The sequence below is a fragment of the Magallana gigas genome, chromosome 7, assembly GCF_963853765.1.
Source record: "Magallana gigas chromosome 7, xbMagGiga1.1, whole genome shotgun sequence".
NCBI lineage: Eukaryota > Metazoa > Mollusca > Bivalvia > Ostreida > Ostreidae > Magallana > Magallana gigas.
Window position 1 is genome coordinate 10,329,448 of NC_088859.1, and position 22,923 is coordinate 10,352,370.

Sequence of the window (22,923 nt, forward strand, 5' to 3'; positions counted from 1 at the left end):
AATGTAATATTTGTAGATGTCTATCTATCACAACACTAAATCAAACAAAACACAGGAGGGAAAAAAACCATTACGAAAATGGACTTACCAAATACAGCAAATGGCGTATATATTGTAATGCGTAATAACGTACGTTATTCGAAATCAAAGTAATTTTTTGTGTTGTGGTTATTTTATTAATTTTACCAGAGACATTTATGTCTCTTATTTTACAAACTTGCACCATGTCAATATTATTTTGTAAGTCAAGATGATAAATTATGTTTTTGGTTGTAAGATACGGTGACACACCACTAAGATCCATGCTAACAATAGAAAAAATTCACGCATGCGCCTTTTGTATATCCGGAATTTAGTGAAAGAGTGGTTGAAGGCAACCTTCCGTCTGTTTAGACACACGTTATCACACAAAAATGGCGTTAAAAAGGATACAGAAGGTATATTGAACATTGATATAAACAATTTTAGTTCTACGTTTCATACTGATGACAAGAAAAAGATTATTTTAATGTTACATCTTGTTTCCCGGCGACAGAGGGTTTACCTCCTCGAAGGCCGTAGCCGCCATTTTAATTCATAGAAAACTATATAGCGTCGTATATCCGAATTTATGGGATGGTATTTCGTTATTTTATTGTATTTTATGATTAAATCAAACGTTTATTGAATAATATTTCCCCATAGGCTCTGTTTTTACGGAGAATTGTAAATTTAAGAAGCATGGGGAGTTATGCAGTCGAGAGTTCAACGAGGTCGATACACCCAAGATTAAGTAAAAACGAAAATAAGAAATGTAAATTTAAACATCGGAAAGCGTGCAGCTAAAAATGGATTTACACTGTTCTTTTCTTATACCTGATTTCATTCTTGTTCTATTTAATGAGTCTGTTAAACCTAATGCAAGAGAATAAGTGGTAGGCAAGGTGAAGATTAATGAAAAACTTCAATAACCCCCAGCGAATGACTAGTCCGTGTAGCCTTTGTCAGGTTAATACTACTTTGCTTTTACTTGCTGACGTTTTTGTTATGAGTCATAGTGATGAAATTTTGAAAACATGTATTTTCCTCACTCTTGTTTATCTAGTTTGATATTACAAATATAAAGATAGTAAGGATGTCAAGTGTACTTTTATAGATAGACAATTGAGATTTGTACTAAATAAAATCAAGATTAGAGCTTGCATGTGAAGAGTGGATTATGTGGGAAGTTATTTCCAAAATTAATCTGATGTGAAAGGGTTCATATTTCTGTGGATATAGGGAAATGAAGAATATTTATAAGATATATAAATCATTTTTTAAAATTTTTAGAACATGATCGTTTTGGGGAATGTGTTTTGATAAAGGACATTACTTAAATTCAAGATATTTTAGCCGTTTTAGATTTATAATATTACAGAAGCATTATTAGTAAACATGTATCACTTCTATTAATTAATTATTCACATTTGTCAATTAATTGTTTTTTGTTCAAGTGAATTAGAAATGGGACAATCAATCGATGCATCAGGGTATTAATTTTGAAGATCTATGGATCGATACATTTAGCATTAATATGATGATACCCGAGCAAATGTTTCCAAAAATGCCTAAGCTTCATATATCAGTTATTGTTAGTCTGCACACCAATACTGTCAAAACTGTTATAAAGCTTATCTGAAGTGTGAACATTTTTTTGATTACCTGTCTATGACAAAAATAGTGTACACACCACCGATAACATGAAAGTATTTTGTTAATTTTGCAATGCTCATTTGAAATATAATGAGATCACTATGGACATGCAGTAACACATCAACAAATGGAGTAAATTTAAAACCTTTTTTCATGCTTTCATTGAGTTACAATGTATAATGATATGTATTGTATCACATCTCGGGTATTGTGATATGTACCGAATCAGCTAAGTACAGTATCATTTCAGCCCTTAAGTGAATCCTATCCATGACACATTTCTATAGACCAAGTTTTTATCTGTTTGCAGGAGTTAACAGACCTTGGTCGGGATCCCCCAGCACAGTGCTCAGCAGGTCCAGTAGGAGATGACTGTAAGTCATAGTGAACCAGGAAGCATTCAAAAATAGTCAAAGTCAGAGCATGGCAAAGTCCCTGTACATTCAGTAACATACTCCCTATTGTACTGAATCAGTGCATTGTATATTCAAATTTGTGCAATAAAATTTTGATATTTGAAATAATTTAATGATATGATTGAGTTCCTAGGGCATAAAATTTCACCAGAAGGCTTTGCTTTTAATGTACAATGGTAAATTCAAGTAACACTGATAAGAGAATTTGCAAAATAAACATTTTCTGTAACATGTTTCTTAGATATTTCCATGATGAAGCACCAAACTATATAAGCTGCCAAAGGGTTTTGATAATGTTAATGTTAGCATATACATGTATTATGAAATACTAGTGATGATTCAGTTAATTAAAAAATATTCTGCATGCTTACTTTGAATGACATATTAAATGATATGCATTAGAATTGAACTTAAATACTGAGTTTGTGTTTGTTGCATTAATCATGATAATTCATCTTTTACTTGATAATTTATACATTTATTCATTTCAGTATTTCATTGGCAAGCAACAATAATGGGACCGGTAAGTAAAATTCATCAGAGAAGTATGTATGCTTGTTAGTGCTGAAACGAATACCATAAATTAATATTTGAATATTCATTACTTCTATTCTATTCGTACTAGAATATTCGTAGACTTTATCTACAAAGTATTTTGCATGTTTGATAGCTTAATTATTTGATTATATGTCTAGATTGTTTCAGCAAGTTAGTTCGATGTTGATACTTAACGCATAAGTATCCTTTGAATAAGTTGCGAATATATTTTTTGGCAAATGATATTGAGGGAAAAAAAATACAATCAAACATGTTATAACGTCTTTAATTCACTGCAGTCCAATATGTAGAATTTTAACAAGGCTTTGGACTTTCAATACGTCTCAACTATCTTTTTCTTTTGTCAAAACAAGTTTAAAATGACACTGGTTTTAAGCAAAATATACACCGATTACATAGGGGTAGCTCAAAAGCCAGAAAAATCTTGTTGATTTCAAAGAGCAATAGCTGAGTGGCCTACAATGAAATATACAGGCCTACGTCGCATTGCCATTTGACACAACTACTCAAAGTCCAAGCTCTTGTTAAAATGGTTTTAAATTGATCCAAAAATTTCAGCCATATTTGATTATAGCATTTGATATAACCAATGATGACCTCAATTCCGGAAACTTCCCATTTTTATTAAAGCATCTTTCCGAAACTCACACTTGCTTAAATATTTCAGTTGTTCTGCTATCATACATTCATCATATTAATGAATCATAAAATCCAGAATGTTTGTCTCCGTCCAATGTACACCCTGCTTTTACATTCAATGTATGGCAGTCAGATCAGAACTTCAGGGAAATGATTAATTTTACAAACAATAAGACCGATGGGTGTTTGCCTTTGAAATGATTGATTAGGTTAGGTGGTGTGCCTATATATATAAAAGGCTACTTTCAACAACTGTTAACAGTTTTCAAATGGCTAAAAAATAAATTTTGATTTATAAAAATAACTTTTGTTCAGACTAAAATGTTCCCAAACCCAGTTTCTCTTTACTATGGTGCGAAAAATAACACAATGCTACATAGTTTACAGTGCTGCTAATTATGACTGAATAATTGAATACTAAAAATCTATTCGAATATTAGAAATTTACTATTCTTTCACAAATATTCAAACATTCGTTTCAGCACTCAATGCATGTACATAGCTCGATCTAGTATGTATGTACTTTTACTGCTTGAATTATAAAAATATCATCTTAAATGTCAGTGCAGTACAACCAACTTCTTTTTATCTCGTTTTTGATTCTTTTAAAATTATTGGAAAGCTGCATAAGTTCCAAAGGAAAATTAAGAATGATTGTTTTTAACTTCACCTGTATGTTGCACAAGATCATACTATTTTATATCTTTGTTCTTTTACAGTCAGATAGTCCATTCACTGGTGGTGTGTTTTTTCTAACAATACATTTCCCTACAGATTATCCATTTAAACCCCCTAAGGTAAGTGCACTGTCCTCATTCATTCATTTCTGTTTTAAGACTATATATTATAAGATTCCTAAAAGAATTTTATGGTTATGTCTGATTGTTTGATATTTTGAAAAAAATTTGACATGTAGATCATGCCAGGTTAAATTTTTTGTTTGCAATGATAGAAATCCAACCCAAATCCTGTTAGCATGATGCTCTTTATAAAAGAATTTTTTGTCAATTGCAAAAAGTTGTGATATATTATTAAAAGAGTACTTGGCCAATTAATGTTCCGAGGAGAAAAAATGACAGTTTTCTTTGCTAATTTTAGATGGTTGACTTTTGTGGTGAATATGTGCATGCATTACCCCACCACCAACAGGCCTTTAGATTAAAATCTTACATATGAAAATAAGTCTGCAACATAATGTAATTATGGATTTTACGTAAGGGGCGTCTATTTTCCGACTCTTGAGAAAGTATAAATGATTTATAAATTATATCTTGATTAGTTTTAAATGTGTCTTTAAATGGGTTTATAATAGAATTTGCAGAAAGTTTCTAATTGAACCGTGTAAATGAATGAAGACTTTGTAGATTTATATTTTTCTTATTTGTGTCATCTGTTTGTACTTGTTCAATATTGGCAGTATGCAACAGTTTAACTCTTTAAAAGAAAATTTATATTAAATTTTTCTTCTTCGGTGTGTCATTTCTACCAGTAACAAAGTATGCAGATATGAACAAGTTTATTCTAAACTGGGTGCATTCAAATAAACCTGCAATTATAAAATTCACCTGCATATCTGTGCCTTTTTTTTAACCTCTATATAAAGAAAAATTATTAAAACATTTAGTTCAGACAGTTGTTGTAGACTTATGTTATAATGTAGTCCTTGGCAATCAATTTTATAACTAATATTACTTTTTAAATTAATATTTCCTGATTATGAGATAGGCAAGATCTGTTTAACTGTTGTATAATTTTCTTCAATACAATGAATGATTTCCTTCAGGTTGCCTTCACAACAAGAATATACCACCCCAACATAAACAGTAATGGAAGCATCTGTCTGGATATATTACGGTCACAGTGGTCCCCAGCTTTAACTATATCAAAAGGTACCAAGTGATGTTTCTTGATGCTTGCAGTGCTAGGCATTGCTGTCATGAAAAAATTAAACACTAATAATATGTACTTGTTTCAACTACTTTTTATACTTTTGTAATCTTTCAATTTATACAGTTTTTGTGATATAAATTTGAAATGATTGGCATATTTTTTAACAGAGGAGTAACAAATAAAAGTGTTGTGATAATTGGAAATAGTTTATCTATTACATGTACTGTGATAACAGATTCCTGAGTTTGTTGTTTCAAGCTTTAGCCTGTAAAATCTTTGGGATTCATTTTGTGCCTTTGTTATTACAGTACTACTTTCCATATGTTCATTGCTAACTGACCCAAATCCTGACGATCCTCTTGTACCAGAAATAGCAAGAATTTACAAAACAGACAGGGAAAAGTACAACCAGACAGCCAAGGAATGGACTACAAAATATGCCATGTGACATCATTATGACAGCGAAGAAGACAAGACAAAAATTTGCATATGATGTTTTGACATTTTCACTTTTTTCCCGTGGTATGTTGCACAAATATGTAACATACAAGCATTTTCCTGAGGCAGGGATCAATGATGAAGAGTGAATTTCTATGACTCCCAATCATTTTTTCCCCTATGGAAATTCTGTGGTTTAATAAAATGAAAGAAAAGTTGCTAAATTATACTAAAAAATTTATTACCAGTAATTTAATTTTTGTGACATGTTTACGTTTGGAAACTTTAATGACATTGAAATGCTCATGTTTTTTACCTGGTATGAATGATGTGCTAAAACAAATGAATAGTGATACAGTGGTAGTCATATTGTGAGTCCTGTTTGAGATCGGAACTATTTGTCAGGTCCATTTATATATTTTTTTGTCCAAGAGGCAGTGAATTTCCCCTTTGTTTATCAAATTTACCAGTGCATAACTCTGTATGTAATCTTTATGCAGATACTTCTCTAAGATGATAAAGCGCCTGTATTGCTAGCCCACTTGTACACGTTAAGTTATTGTACCTATTTAAGGGAATCTTCTGACTAGTGCTAACATGGCCTGGATTGTTGTCCATGATAAAATTGCTGATATATATGTATTTAATTATTATTTTTAAAATTTGTTTTATTAATATGTTGAAAATTTTTTTTTTCTTTATTATTCTGAAAATAAGAATGACCGTAGAACAGATTTAGCGCTACATCTATGTGTATAATACAAACAGCAGCCATGTTTTTTTTTTATTTCTGTATCAGGGGGATGTACTTCTCAGCTAAAAATGTCCTTTGTAACATAAAATTTGCATAGTTGAAATTAAAAAAATGGAATAATTGTAAGTGGAGTTGATTATTTATATTCTTTGAATGACTATATATTGAGAAACATTCATGTATTAATTTGCATCTTGAAAAGGAAAGCACTATTGAGCAATAACATGCAAGGCTGTTTTGAAGGAAGTGTTAGCAATTTATTTTGAGACTACAGACATCAGGCACTCCTCTGGAAAACTTAACATGGTCTCAGAGACGGGAAGAAAATACTATGTTATTCTCACTCATAGTGATGGAGGGATCATCATCCTAGCCATTTTCTTTGTAGATGAATGTTTAAAATTCCGCTGGTTTGTGATGTGGAGATATGACCATGTTCTGTTGATTAAAATTTCATTGCAAGTAGCTCGAAAAGCCTGAAAATTAATAACCACCCCCACTCCTCAACGGTTACCAGAAGAAAAAAAACTATTTTAAACAATGAAACAGGGAAACATGACAGTCATGATCATAAGGAAGGAAGAGAGGCCGGGATCTATATGATAGCTATATAAACTGTTAACTCACTAAGCCAACCCAATTCCTGTATTGGCATTAGTCATTTCCAAATCGAGAGTTATTCCTCTTTTGGGTGTTGCAGTGGTGAATAATCTGGTCATTTTAAGATGTAACTTGTGGTTTTACCGTATAATTCATAAAAAGACTCAATATCTGAGACCCCCTTATCTCCTGAACAATCAAGCTTTGAATGCTTGCACACGGACATTACAATTTGAATAAAAAGTTTACGTTAATCCCCTTGATGTGTAAAAATGAGTATATTTTCAAAACCACTATAAATTATGTAAACTTCTACTGCAATTAGCAATATCTGCAACATGTATGTATACCTTTGAAGTACTTCAATAATGTTACATAAGAAGAAATAACACATGCTTCACCAAACAATTTATGTAGGTATATGTTGTTATCAAATGAAACGGCTAATTATTTTGTTACCAATAATCTGCTTATGTAAATCCGGTGCGGCTTTAAAAAAAAAAAATTAGAGCAGAATATTTAATTCCATTTTGTATAACAAACTATAATCTCGAAAAACTTGGAAAATAGTTTTTAAGTATCCTTACTCTTTAAGTTTATCATTAAATCTAGTTGAAATAGACCGTAAAACAGCATATATATAAAACTTGTAGTGTCACCTCGCCTCGCCTCGCATAGTTTCTCCCACCGGCAAACACGGACATAGGTCGATTTCCCCATAGGCAATAAAATCGCTTAGCATTCAATCCACCTCTGCACAAAATTAGTGAAGAGTTTTCGAAAAACCGCACATAGGTATACTTAGTGTAGAGCCTCTTTCCCCACTTCTGGTTCCGGATTTCATCAACCGAAATTAATCTTAAATAGGAAAACTAACAAATAAAAATTTAACAGAACAAAAGAAATATAGTTTATGTATCGTTTAGGAGGTTGGATGATCATCAAATTACCAATATTAATCAGATTTGGTTTAAATTTTTAAAATTAATTTTTTTCGCTAATAACCATTACATGTACTTGGTAAAGTATTTTTTCTTCTTTCTTTTTACAGAGCATGCATTTTTAAAGAAAATAGAATAAAAATATTTTCGTCCCTCTCCTTTATTCTAATATATGATAAATATAAAAAAAAAGAAAAGAATTGATCTGGATATATCATGTACATAATTTTTCTAAACTATGAATAAATATAGTGGTTCACAAAACTGCACAAAATTAGAAGAAATATGTCTTACATGTAGGCCTTGATGAATAAAGAGAGTCCTAACCACGTAGGGTATAGAACAAGGCACAGATACATAGCTGATGTATAAAAGGAGAATTTTTGATTTATAGAATAACAATTTATTTTGAATTAGAATACAGCATTCTCGGCTAATTTTTTTGGGGTATGTGCATAAAACGCATAGACTTAACCTCATCCCCCTAACTTTTTTGCAAAGTCAGACATAAACAAACACCTATTTTCTGCTTGTCAAGATTTCTGACCCCCCCCCCCCCCCCCGACACTTCCGATTTGCTTCCAACGCCACTGAAACGTAAGGACAGAAATAACTTGCACGGTAAATTGATTATTTTTACAGTCCCAGTGTTAATCTCAGCATGGACCCCGCAAAAAATTAAAATATTGATTTAAAGAAACTTTTGAAATTTCTGTCGGAAGCTTTTTTGCACGGAAGTGACCATTCTCGCTAAATGCGGACACGCAATATTTTGAACATGCGGCCCTGATGATATGGCGGACTTTTTGTTTTCACTGTGTATCACTGTATGGCTAGGGCAGCGTTGACGTAGGTAGTATTACTGCACCGCATTGAATTGTGTAAATAAAAGGTGGTAAGTAAAACGTCTGAAAATGAAAGAGTACTTATCTATGTACATTCGCGATGTAAGACATAATAAAAGCACCTCAACTGTTTCAAAACGAATTGCCTCTGATTATATTCTCTTTTGAGAAGTGGACAGGCATAGCCTACATCCACCTGGATGTAGGCTATGCCTGTCCACTTCTCAAAAGAGAATACCTCTGATTATAGTCATAAACTAGTGCAATCTGTATCATGTCAAGATCCCAGGGACTCGGTTTTTCGGATATTGGAGTTTTGTTCTCGAAGACAAAACTGAATAAAATTGGTAATATTTCGTGTATTTCTATGTATTGCAATAAAACCAGTAACTGAAAATCACTGTTTCAATCATCAATAAAAGTGTTGAATCAGGGACGTATTAATAATTATACGTCCCTGGTTAAATGTACAATAAAAAAGAAACAGTGAATGTATAGAATCTAACGTTATATGGCAATGCACAGAAATTCACACGAGATTACCAATTTTTTAAATTTTTGTTTTCAGGAATAAATAATTAAGAACTCCATTATTTAGTTATTTAGGCGCTAATAAAATAACTTATTAGGATAAATATGGTAATCAATCAATCCTGAGCTCAATTCTTATCCCAATCCCATCTAACTTTACATTCCTATACTCTGTCCAAAGATATTTATGCAGCACATTTTTTAAAATTATTTGATATTTATAAATACCTCAGGGTTCAAACAATGTTCATTCAATAGTATGAAAAAATCCCTAGGCTTCTTCTTGGAAATGCCCCCTCTAGCTTGTCATGTTTCATATATCCATGCATGGTATAAATAAAGTCTACGGTGATTTTTCATTACAAGTGAGATGGAAGTACCTGGATGACAACATTGAAAAATTGTGCGAGGTATTCCGAATTACTTCTAAATGGAGAAAAGATGAAGGGGGAGTTGAATCAATAAAAATCTCTGAAAATCTTTTCAAAAACTGAAAAAATAAAAAAAAAGTAGCTCGATCAAGGTTTAACATGATAAGTTTAAAGAAATCTTATTAAATCAAGATTTACTCTATGAAATTGTCAAGATATTTTGTATTTGTACCATACACTGATTTGATCAGAGTTACAGCTAATGTTTCTTAGGTCAGTGATATGAACATGCATGGCCCTGGGCTTCTTGTTTAAATTGGCCATGGGTTGCATAAAGGGAAAGAAACCATTTAAGGTGCTACAACCCTCAGCCTCAAAGTATTTTTTTCATCAGAAAAATGTTATTTGTCATTCAAACTTTGTCAATGTAATGAAATGAATAGAAATTTATTGATGGTATCCATGCATTAATGTACAAAGCTATTGCAAATTTGCCCATGATTGATATGTACATGTAATGGAATAAATATATACAAGTTGACATGAAATTGAAAGAAAAAAGGTCGTACCAGTGCATTGGTGGCTCAATCATACCCCTTTACATATATATGTATAGTAGATCTCTGTGGAACCACAAAGCCATGCAAGCATTTCATTGAATAAATGATCATAAAATCAACACTAGAAGACATATTAAATTTCTTTTTATAAAAGGCAGGTGTATGGTACGAATAAAAAAAAAATCGGGATAATTAATATAGAGGTATCGAACATGACTGAGGACTGGAGAACGTTAAAATAACTATAAAATTATTGTTGTACCTGAAAATTTGCGTGAACATATATCCAATTCAGTTTATTGTCATAGATATTCAGATGATGGGTAGTTAAAGAGCAGAGAAAACTAAGATATCAAAATATCATATGTACGTGCACGGTAATCAACAGTTGAATTGAATGAAAATTTTCATAACGCGGGGTTTCAAAAGGTTATGCAAGAAATAACAGTAATCTAGAATGGAGGCTTCTTTGGGCTCCTAGAGGACAGGAATAGTAACTTATCTCTGTCTACACTTGATGTTCCAAGATAGGATGGGATAACTTTTGTTGACAGTTAAAATTTCCTCACCTAAAACAGACTCTGCTTACATAGCAAATTTAAGTCGAGATCATTTTGGTCTGTGATCGTATAATTTGGACAACGTCAGAACTTTGCTAAATCAATTATTAATCAGGTAACATTTTTATTTAATATTTAAAATTTTTTAAAATACTAATTTAGATAGTTGAATTTGATCTCACTAGAATTTACTGAAGATGTTGCAATATTATGTAGCACTAACGTAAGCATATGAAATTCTTTATTAAGAACTTATCACTGACCATCATCAGAACCCTGCATGCTCCGTTCGTCTGTCCATACTGGGTGGGAATCATCACAAAATAACTGCAGGGAGAAGGGTATAGACACCTGGGAATGTTCAAGATGTATATGTATAAATACATCAAGTGAATCGTGAGGTCAATGCTGCCAAGAATTCATGAGCAATACATTGTAAAACATTATTTCCTAATTTAATAATTGAAAGAAAATTTCCTACCTGTATTTTTCCTCCAATAACTACATGTATATGTACATAATTATACATATCTTTTACAACAAGTATTTTTTCATTGAAAAAAATGAGATAAATGCACCAATTTGTTTTTATTATTAACAGTACATATTGGTTTATTTAATAATACATGTATTTCTAAGCTAATGGATTTTAGTTGCAAACTTGGTCATTTGGTAATTAAACCATTGTTTAAATTTTATATTTATACAATGTATATATAAGAGCATCATTCCTCATCTCACACAGCTACCATTTTATATTCATTAGTATTTTGTCTGTCACCATGACTTAACATTGCCCCCGAGTCCCAATACACATGGATTTATTTATTAAAGAGCTGTTTTATTTTCTAAATGCTTAGAAATTTGAATGATGTAACTTTTACAATGTTGCAATATTCATGGCCCCAAGGAAGTAGCTGAAATTGCATGCTGGGGATAATTGGATTCGCACTATAACTTTTATAACTCTAAAATAATTATATATTCATTAAAATTTTGATTGATTTCTCAGTTTTGGTTTAAAGTACTATTATCAAAAAGTTGAACATTTTTAATGGTAACCAGTAGTTTTGGTACATGTATATTGTTGGAGACAGCCCAATTCCTGTATGTGAGGGCTGTCTGAGCCCTGTAGCCTTTTACAGCATCAAGTTACTGAGGTAGTTTTCTCACTTTCAAAGAACTGTAATTAGATCTAAACTGTTTCACTGAAATAATGTCACATTTAAAACCCAAGGATCACGTCTCTCTGGCCTGCAGGTAATAGTACAATTATAAAAGCAGTTTGTTCTTCAACTTAAATACCGAAGATGGCAAATGATGTAAATGTTGATGTTTTGTTAAAAAAATGATTGATGTGGAAAAAATTATGTGGTGTTGGGTGATTTCAATCTATCTTCGGAAATGAAAAGATTTTCCTCAATTATGGTAAGTTAAAACAGCCGACGGAAGCCCGTGCTGAATTGAGAGGTGCAATTTGGGTCGGCATTCGTGGGATGTGCCCTTTGATGGGACGTGGAGACCCCACGATTATTCTAGCAGAGAGCTTTGTTAGTTCAAGAAATCAATATTGCATAGCGAAGCTGGGAATATTTCTTCTCTGCTAGCTACTATTGATGCTGGCTCAGTGAGTAGTTGGTGTTTAATGGGAAATTTGTGTCCTTTTCCAGCTACATGCCAGGTGATTTTTGTGTGCAGCGTGTAGATTAAACAGTTTCTTGGTAAGTACATGTATGAAAAATAAAATCTTTTTTTTCTTAATGAAATATTTTACTACATAGAAAGGCAATATCTAGTAATAAATAGTGATTAGGGATTAATATGTAATTAGTGATTTGTAAGATATGAATGTTAAACATTCTGTACAGATTTCAAAATTCATTGTTTCATTGAAATGGAACTAAATACCACTTAACATTGTTTAAATAACTGAGTCGGTATTCCAGTACAATTTGCTGGGGATTATGCTGATGTTCAGAATTTATTGATCAGTATGATAATGTAATTTGAATGACATTGTTGTCTTCTGTTATAAATGTTTGCGATATGTTGACGATAAAATGACCTGCGTTTCAGACCTGCCCTACCCAGGGATGAAGTCCGTGAGGAGCTTGGTTGTGTTCGGTTTGCTGTGTTGTCTGTCGGAGGCCCGACCTCATGAAAAGGTAGGCTGCTTCTAGAGACAAAGATTTACAATAAAATTTACGACAGTCATAACTTTTTTTCAGTCCCGTGGAATGATCCTTCATAAAATGGCAATTAAAGTATACAAAAACATTAATTCCAAATGATCTCCATCATTGAGTGAAACATTTGGCACCAGACGAATAATCAAAATTTATTAATTTGGTCGCGCATGTAATTCATAGGTTCCTTAGCACATTCACTGCAACATATAAATTATTAATTGGTACATGTACTCCGATCTCGTGGTAAGTTGTTCACAAAGATCTAGTGTTCAAAGAATCGTGAGACATCATAATTAAGACCTGCATGTTGGCCAATAGAATCTGCACATTTTTATATTGCTTTCTTTTTCACATTGTTTGCAGTAAATTTCAAGCATTGATCAGTCTGTCAGGCATGATCATTTTATTACTGAAGGAAGTATAGACTCGTATGGAAATCTTTTTATGAAACTTTTACTAGATTAGATTCCATAAAAACATGACAAAAAATTTTTAATTAGAAGGTTTTTTTTTGGAAATAAATATTAATGAAAGAAAGTTGTTCTGAAAGACTAGACCTTTATTAATCCGCAGGCAATAACCAACCACACAAAAAAAAAATACCAATAAAAAATCCAATATAGCAATAGCAGAGAGTAAAGGTCAAGTTATAAAATCTTTCATTAACATCACTGACATTTGGATATCAATGATTGTCTGGATTGAAAGGTTAATAATGCCCATCAATTAAAAGCATCTAGTTCAACCTTATGAAGGAACCCGGTCAAACTAACCAAGGAGATAATGTCATAATGAACGAGCAAATGTTATATGAATTCCATATTAATAAATTTGATGATATTTTTTCAATAATCAGCATGAACATTATTTAATGGTACCAGTTTTGGACTTACAAAGAGGAAAACAAATCTAATGAATTTGAAAATATTTATTTAATCTTGATTGTTACATGTATATCAATTATGCTGAATAATTGGTTAACTTTCACACCATCAAATCCAGGGTGTCTTCTGCAAAGTTTTTTTTCTCTTTCGTGCTTTGAATTCTGTACCTGTAATTAGAAATTTAAATAAGAGAAGATATTGCGCATTACCATCCTGAATAGTCAATGATGAAAGATCATGGCTTCATCTCAAAAGCTTGGTGTCTCATTTAGATCTGTGGTTTTATTTTCTCTCCAATCACCGACTGTGTCAAAAACACAACAGAAATCAATAACAGACACTAATGAAGAAACCATTAGCAATGTTGAACATTAATAATTTACTGGAAACAAATTTAAGAATATTCTCTAATGTGTATTCAACCTGATAGATTTAAAAATCGATTCTTAATGTTAAACTGGTTCAGGCTTCACTGATCAGAAATAGCTCATTCTTTCCAGATGGAAATTATATTATCCTTTTAGCACTTTGAAAATATACATAGAATTCATGGATAAATTTTATGATTTTGTTTTATTGATTTACGTACCAAAATTTCATCACATCGTGACTGCAGTACTTTTCCTAGACAGCTGGCCTTTTTTCATCATTGTATGTATTCAGAATGGTGACAACCATAGTTATTAATGTGTAACTCTATCTAAATCTTTATTATAACCATAATCTATGAACTGAATAACAACCCACACAGAAGACTAATGGTTGTTCCTCCAAGTGACTTACTCTCATTTAGATATGGGCCCCTTGGGTGTGTTTTGATGTCTGGATTGCAATATATTGTTGTCTGTGAATAGGTCTGCATTGAGTTGTTGCAGGCTCCCTGAATAAGGCTTTTATATTGATTTATTGACTGGTTCTCTTACCTCCTGATTGGGGCATGCAATACTGTCATTACTCAAACCTTGTAGAATCAGGGAGGCAAATGAAAGGAAGAAATGTTTTGTTCTCTTCAGAGTTAGGATTGGACAATCTCATTTGATATAACAACTAATGACCAAATTAAAAACAAAATGACAACAAAAAATTTACCATTTTTTTATAAATTATGTTTTTTGCCATGTTTGATTGTAGCTAATTGCTAAATTTTTTGTAGTAAATGTGGAGAAACTAGACCCAGGATCAATTTATTTGGTGTAAGGGAAAAAGAAACTACACAATAGATTTTGTACAAAACTTGTAATCCATTGCAACCTATGTGTTACCATTAACAAATAATCCAGAGTCAGAGTGTTTTCAAATATCCAGAAACAAAAAGACCAACAGAACACAAAGATGTAACTTATGAATTTGAATCAAGTGTATATATTGTGAAGAAAAAATGGTGAAACTTTTTACCTACTCTCTTGCAACTCCATATGTTATCTTTTACAGATGACTGATCATTAATTGTCAGAATAAGAGATTAGACATGCGTCACAAGACTTAAAACGATGGTTTTTATATCATTCAATAGTATTAATGTTTTACAAACATGCACTTCTAATACACGATACCAAATGCATTTGTTTAATGTTTTATGTCATTTTGAGGTTTTTTACACCATTCCGGTGATTCTGAATCATTTTTCTTGAAAATCAAATCCCTGTTCACAGCAGGCAGATAGTTTTAGGATTACATGCAAAACTCGATTGATTTTTTCTGCTTTTTATACTTTAATCATTTTTCATTCATTTTCTGCAGTTTGTGGACGCCTGAAGAAATGAAATTTCCTAATTGCATCATGAATTGATTTTATGGTATTATATGTTCCAGATAATGAAAATGAATACCAGAAATGGCCAAAGATATGCCGATATTGGCCCTAAAGTTATATAAGCTTTATCATTTATTGCGATAGTTGTTGAGTGTTTAGAAATTTCCTGTCACTGTTGCAATTACAGGGGTACGAAGTGTCGGGTAGTCAGGTATGATCTGGATGGTGAACGGTGCATATGACCTATATTACTCATGACCCATGAAGTGTATTAATTTATACGTGTATTGAAGGGATGAATTTCTGAAGATATTCAAAACTGTCCCAAGCTAATTTATTATTGTATAAATTGGCATGTAGCTTATTATTTAATTCACTATGGAATTCCAGTATATCTGTTATTACTGTGCAATAATCTGTTGATATTTTGCATGAAATTATAAATATCTTTTTAATAATTTTGCTGTCTTTCAAAGGACACCTGTTTCAGATATGTTGATTTGCATCTAAATCTGAAAGACCTGACTTTTCTTTCATTAACTTTTCATATTTCTATTATTTACTTTGGGCAATATTTAGCATATCTTTAGAAATAGTCTGAAATTTAGTTTCTGTTAGACATCAGACAGAATCAGTTTAATCATCTACAGAAACCTCTCATTCTGATAAGCACTGGCTCGCTGATTAGTTCTGTTTGAAGTCTGGAAGTCCTTCAGTGTTGATGGACTTTGCTGAGTCTGATGAACTCGAGATCCCCGTGTTATTGACCACTGATAGAGCTGTTGAAGCCTTGTACAGCCTAAATCAGTGAGATGGATGAATTCCTGCCTCACTACATACTTATTCTGAATGATTAAACAGTATCCGACATCAATTATACATGTAATATCGACATCATTGGCAATCAGACAACTTATCAAAGAATCATGTGATTTTTTTCATCACGGCAAGGTTTATCAATTGGTTTTTTGCAATGTTTGTTATAAAACAATTATTTAGCATAGTTGGTGCATACTTACAACCATTTTAAAGGGTTTGCAAATTAAATATAGTGGCTACATAATAAGTCGTAACTTAATATACAGTTACAGAGAATAATACTTCATGATGATTATATAGGGAATAAATCAGTAGTTGAGATTTTTATATATACCATTAAGACTTTTTGTGATTTTATTATGGGTATATAGTCAGTTGAAAAGATCCTGAATGAAATAAGGACTATTGTAGGGATTGGGAATTATGCTATCCTTCTCTGTGTGCACTGCAGCAGCATGTGTATCATAACGTATTCTATAAAGGCAGGAATAATTACCACTAATTGTGATTTAATTCTAGATAAAGGAAAGAGTATACCAGTAGCTGACATCTATTCTAGATAGAGTAAGAAATAAGTCAGTGCTTGATGAGACGAATTTCCAGACAATGAACTCTCTGTCGTTTGTGAATACCAATTAGACAGGCAAAGGTACAGTAATCTGGAATTGTTGGAAGCTATTGTTGAAGATGTTTACAATCTCTTGGGAGTCTTAGATTCCCCCTATTTCTCCATGCTGATTGCTCCTGACAAACATGGAACCATGGCCTTCCTTGATTGAACAGAGATCTTGTTCCCCCTAATATGGAGATCCGATGCTTACAATTGATTTTCTCTCTTATCTCCACCAAGTCGAGTGGAAGATCTATGTGTAGTTCTTTGATGTCATGGATTCAGATAAATGTTTTGTACAGATTAAGATATATTGTGGTTTCATAAACATTTGTGGAGGTTATTTTTCTTGGACATATAAATTGTCATATTAGTTTTGTGGAAAATGGCTCTACTAATGGCTATTTTGTCAGATTTCTTTCATGAACCTTTCATTTGTGGATGGACTATGCTACAATATCCAAAATAATTGGTGCTCATGAACAAAATGTTATTTAAAAAAAGTAGTGGATAAAGAATTATTGAGTTACACACTTTAACATAAGATGTCAGTTAAGCCTCCTGAATATTGCAGCAGACAACATATATTCTTAAGGTAGCTAAATAAACATGTATTAAAACATTGTAATGCTTCCAAGTACATCACTATGTCTTTGTAATAAATTGGTCAGCCTCTTTTGTCTGTAGAGAAGCTCCCAAATGACCAATTAGAATTGCTGATATATAATTCCAGACAACCATCTAGAACTTTATTCCCCATTGACCATGCAGACCTATAGTCATAGACATCTACACAGAAACAATTCATAATGCTCCCACACAATCACATTCTCAGACAACATGTAGAAACATTCCTAGACAATCCTCATAAAAGAATCATTTTCCCTTGATGGCTTTCAAAGAAGAACCATTGAGCTTGAAAGAAATAATGATTCTAGGTGACCATGCAGAAGTACATGTACAAAGTCTCTGAGAATTCTGTAGAACTCTATCTCAGACTCATTACCTTATCACTATATTTCCTGATAACTATACAAAATAGCTACATAGGACCATAAGCAGGGAGTAGTGAAGTCTTGTGCTTTACACAATCATTGTTGAGTGTGCAAGACATCCGAGTTGTTCCAATTGGTGTTTTATACATGTATGTGAGGTTAATTGATTTGTTTGAATGTTTCTCTCACGTTTCTGTGCCAGTCTCTGATTCACTCTTTAATAATAACAAGTGAACAGCCAGTGACTCACCTTGCTCCATGGTAGTGATGTCATCTTCACTCACAGTCTTACAATGTATTGTGCATTGAGTCCTGCAAGTGCTTTTGGATTGCAATAGTTACTATCTTAGGAAAATTAGGAATTTTTGCCAATAATATGAACCATAATGTAAACTGCTATTTTTAAAATCAAATGACTTCAATAAAATTGTATTCAGTAATTTGGTTGGAATGACAATATATTTAGCCACTATGGTATTAATGTTAGTACATGTAGCTGTAATTGCCAACGTTAATTACATCTACTCTCTAGTAAGAGTGACATTAATTTGAGCAATTAGTATAGCTGCATTTGGGTTCTAATGCAATATATGTTGTTTTGATGGTAAAATAAAAAGTTGTATATCAGCTTGTACATTTATATGTTTCCCTACAGTAGCTACGGTGATATTTGGTCACCAGGCTATCATTAAATGGATTATATGTGCTCCAGAATTTCATGTAATAATTCACCATACTTATTATTTCACTAATTAATCAGAGTACATCAGGATATATTTGTGGAAATCTCTGAAACATTACACCTCCAAGAGAGTGATACTGAAAAGGTTAAATGTCTAATCAATAACCCTTACAAATATCAAGGATGTTGGAGCCCCTGACAAAGCTTGCTGATTGATTTTACAATCAGCCTAAATTCACTGATCTTACCATTATTCAGAATCGGATACAGAGATTACAATGAGTGGAATTCTGTCTTTCAAATATGCCAAAAAAAATAAAATCACACAAAAATGTAGTAGATAAAGACAAAAATACCATACAGGCTTTTGCAATTTTTTTTAATGTAGTATATGATTATTCATAGCTTGTTGTCGGATGCATAAAAATGTTATCCGCAAGACAAAATTTGTAATTTTCCAGCATCTGCTCCATTTGAGTTGGTTTCCATGGGAATATGATTGGGAGGCTCAATTCTATGACTCAGATTCCCCACGAGACCTGCATTACACTGCATTGTAGCTGTTGTAACCATTATACTGTAGCACTTGAGATTGTGCAGTTATATGGTGCAATTTATCCATGAGAATTTGCTTTTTAATGCCTGTTTCTTCACATTTTCTCTATATAAGACCTACATTAGCCTGAAAGATCTTGCATGATAAAAATTGTAATATTTTACCAGTGGTTTCAGATTTGATGAATAATGTTACAGTTTTTCACTTAGCATATCATTTTAATGCATTAATTTATCTTAGTTGATATTATAAGTTCGTCCCAGTACATGTATGTTGATTTGCAATGTTCTTCTCATCAGAATGCAGCTATTTTGAATTTTTTGTTGATCTTTTTATTTTCCCAAGCAGAACTGTAAATACACGACATAGCATAAATCAATATTTCTTCTTCTGTGTTAAGGTTTACTTAATCATCATCTTTATTTATTCAATTTCAATCAGTATTAGTTCATTGACAAGCTCATTTATTCACTCAACAACATTACAATTAATAAAAAACATTCATGAAGGGTTTTTTTTATCTCCTCAGAAACATGGCACCCTATACAATGATCCTGGCTACATTGGGTATTGGAGACCTCCAGCCATGAACAAAATCTACTACCCAGAAATGGAAACACAGTCTGCAGAAACAAAGGGAGAAAAATCTGTTGGGTCCAAACAACTTGATAGCTTGAACTCTGGGAGAGTGGAAGATGCTGTTCTACAAACAAGTACACATAAAGTTGCAGAGAAATCTACCAGTACTGCAGCTCCAAAGCACAAAACAGAGGCGCAGCACATATCTGTTACTGCAGCACCTGAGCACCAAGCACAAGGACAGCACAGTTCCATATCAACAAAAGCACCACAGCACCAGACAGACTTGAGCAAAATTGTAGAAGATACTCAGAACAAGGATAAAATGTCAGGGAAGGCAAAAGATATGAGTCCGAAGTCTAAAATCACCAGTGTGAAACTGACTATTCAAGATGAGGGGTCCTCTTCCAAGTGGAACGATCAGATGACTGAAGTGATTAAAGAAGTCTATGGAGGAGAACTGCCATATTCTGAAAATAATATTGTGTTAGATGATGAAAGTGGGAAAAATGCTGATAAGGCAAATAAAGAGGAGGAATTAGCTCCATCAAGAGTTAATCAGTCTCCTGACTTAAATGAGCAAATACCTGAAAAATCCACACAGAAATCCACCACATTGAAAATTAAAGATAACTTAGAAACAAACACAGAGGAAGACTCCATGCAGAAAGTTATAAGAAAGATACAAGAAACCAAAGTGGAACAAGCAACAACAAAAACAAAACAAGAACCGACACCTATACCTACACTGACCCATCAGAAGCAGGAGGTGAAGGAATCAAAGGTCAAGGTTTCTTCCACTACAGCAGCGCCCTCTACACGACCCAACCCCCCAACAACCCGACCCACCAGGGTGACCCCAGTGTCCGAGAGAAAGACTGTGCCAAAGCTCGTCCCTTCTAAACCCCATGGTAACTGCTTCATACTTGTTGTTTTGTACACACTATAATTGTTCACAGGCTTGTTTACTTAGGTGAAAAAGTATGGTTTAATAGGTGATTGATCACAGAAAATTTATTTAATCTTTGTTAATTAAGACTTGTTTAAAACATTTCCTGTACACATTTATATCTAAATATCTAATATCTTTTGAATTAATTCAACAATGATCAAGTAAATAAGGAGTAGAGCAACAGAATTTTGGAAATGATTTTCTATAGAATTGTATATATATAATGTATTACTGTAGTTTTATTTTAATATAACAGAATTTAGTAAATGATTTTCCTATCGAATTATATTTGAAGCTGATTGTATAATCTTGTTATTCCAGCCCCCTGTAAAACGGACATTGACTGTAGAGCTGGCCGTGTGTGTCACACGGGGTCCTGTGTCTGTGGGGACGAGACCCTGTGCGCGAGACACACCCACCCTGTGTGTGGTTCTGACGGTATTGTCTATCCCAGCCACTGTGAGCTCCACCGACAGGCCTGTCTACACCACAAACACATCAAGGTGGACTCCGAGGGAACCGCCTGTGCCAATCAGAACAAAAATCCACCGACAACTGTGGCCACAAAAAATAACACGCTGATCAGAGGCAAGTGTGGTTATTCTAACGTTCACTTTCTAGTAATTCTTTCATTTCTCTCTATTCCCCAAACCTCAGAACAATCAACTATCTCTCTTTGTGTATTCTCTCTAGGTGATACAATAAACTGCCTAGAATTCCGTTTTTGTTGTGAGTTGAGTAGGTTGATTTTTGCCGATTATTGAAAGCATTACCGAGTTCATTCAGAGACTGCCATGTTGGTAATGGGATTTATGGGAATCTGTGTGAAGGTTTCCCTGAAGATAGTTATGCAAATATAAATAGGTTAATATCCAAAGCTTTATGGCCTAAGTGTAACTAGAAATGGATGTTTTTTTCATAATCTGCACTAATCAATTTCATGTCCATTGTCTATCTGCAGATGAAATTGGAAACATGTATATTCTTGTAATTCACGAATAGATTTAAGCATTTAAATTGATTTTTATATTGTTTACTGAAAAGTACCGGGGTATTTAAATATGAAGAGATCAACTGTTGCAATAAAATATCTACATGCTCTGGATTTAAAAAATTTTGAATTGCTATCAACTCTACAGATCAATAATGGTTTTCATGGAGCTAGTGTACATGGTATTGAACTCTGATGCAAATTGGCTTAACAATAGCGATGAATGCTACAAGCTGAAATGCAATTACGGTAATGCAAGAACAACGTGAAGATTGAATTATAATTGTTATAAAGAAATGCCGTGTGGAAATTTGACACAGTGGCATAAATGAGTCAAAGATTTTTATTCAGTGCAATTTAGCCCACATAATTGTTCAAAATACAGATAAGCAAACTCAAAATTCCCCATTGCTCTCTTCAAATTGCCAAGTATTTGAGTGTTGAATGTCTGGAACTGTGAAACAACTTAAGGGGGGGGGAATATTACATTATTATCGATGCTTTGTAGAGTTTACCCTTGACAGCTCACGTGATCAAGAGATCGGTAGACAACAAATCACCCAGTCGTAGCATATTCATAATGCATTAGCGGTATTGTCCCAGTGTCATTCCCCTGTCAGCCAATAATGGCCGTGTCGCATTCGATAGTTTTTTTTCAAATAGATGATTGTACTGGAAAAATAAAATTCCTGTAGAATATTAGCTTTATTGATTATTTGGAGTAGCATCATTTAGTCAAGTTGGCAGCGGTTTTTTTGACTGCAACAAAGTTACAAAGATGCAATCAATATGTACTCTGTGGTTTATGAGCACTTTATTATGATGAAAATGCCATGAATTTTTGTCCCACCTTCATCCATGAATTTTTATCACCATAAACTGACATACTGTTAATAGATATGATATCCCATATGCAGGAAAATTGTCTTTCCGACATGAGTGTTGCCTTTATAGCTATAATAAACCTGTTATCATTGGATAAAATCTTAGAAATATACTGTGGAATCATCGTTGTTTGTGGAGGACCAATTTTCGTGGCTTTCATGGGTAACCCTCTCCCACGAATTTACATCCCCACGAACATATATAGAAGCATTTCTTTAATATTCATTAAAAAAATTTCCCAATTACACTAC

The 22,923-nt window shown here is 32.9% G+C and overlaps 2 protein-coding genes across 5 annotated transcripts in view; both read left to right on the plus strand.

Annotated features, from left to right (window-relative positions):
* The first annotated feature begins 304 nt into the window (after window positions 1–304).
* On the plus strand, window positions 305–6,495 carry LOC105317402 (ubiquitin-conjugating enzyme E2 2). Its single transcript, XM_034455886.2, has 6 exons — window positions 305–437; window positions 1,985–2,048; window positions 2,582–2,613; window positions 4,007–4,084; window positions 5,071–5,176; window positions 5,486–6,495. Exons 1-6 carry the CDS (start codon window positions 414–416, stop codon window positions 5,623–5,625), a joined length of 444 nt encoding a protein of 147 aa, XP_034311777.1. The 5' UTR covers window positions 305–413; the 3' UTR covers window positions 5,626–6,495.
* Window positions 6,496–8,706: 2,211 nt separating this feature from the next.
* LOC105322878 (uncharacterized) overlaps window positions 8,707–22,923 on the plus strand; it is a 28,571-nt gene continuing 14,354 nt past the window's right edge. For 2 of the 4 annotated variants that reach the window (XM_034455881.2, XM_034455885.2), the window contains exons 1-4: window positions 12,338–12,498; window positions 12,854–12,942; window positions 19,795–20,755; window positions 21,118–21,384. In XM_034455881.2, the coding sequence (XP_034311772.2) occupies window positions 12,871–12,942; window positions 19,795–20,755; window positions 21,118–21,384 (1,300 nt within the window). In that variant the 5' untranslated portion in view covers window positions 12,338–12,498; window positions 12,854–12,870. Of the gene's footprint in view, window positions 8,806–12,337; window positions 12,509–12,853; window positions 12,943–19,794; window positions 20,756–21,117; window positions 21,385–22,923 lie in introns of those variants that run through there. The other 2 variants (XM_034455882.2, XM_066067770.1) reach the window with 2 other exon arrangements.

Excerpts from the sequence above, each read along its gene's own strand:
- LOC105317402 (XM_034455886.2), top strand. The coding sequence starts at position 414 with ATGGCGTTAAAAAGGATACAGAAG. Across the intron at positions 2,614-4,006 it reads AAGCAACAATAATGGGACCG|TCAGATAGTCCATTCACTGG; the intron begins GTAAGTAAAATT and ends GTTCTTTTACAG. Across the intron at positions 4,085-5,070 it reads ATCCATTTAAACCCCCTAAG|GTTGCCTTCACAACAAGAAT; the intron begins GTAAGTGCACTG and ends GATTTCCTTCAG.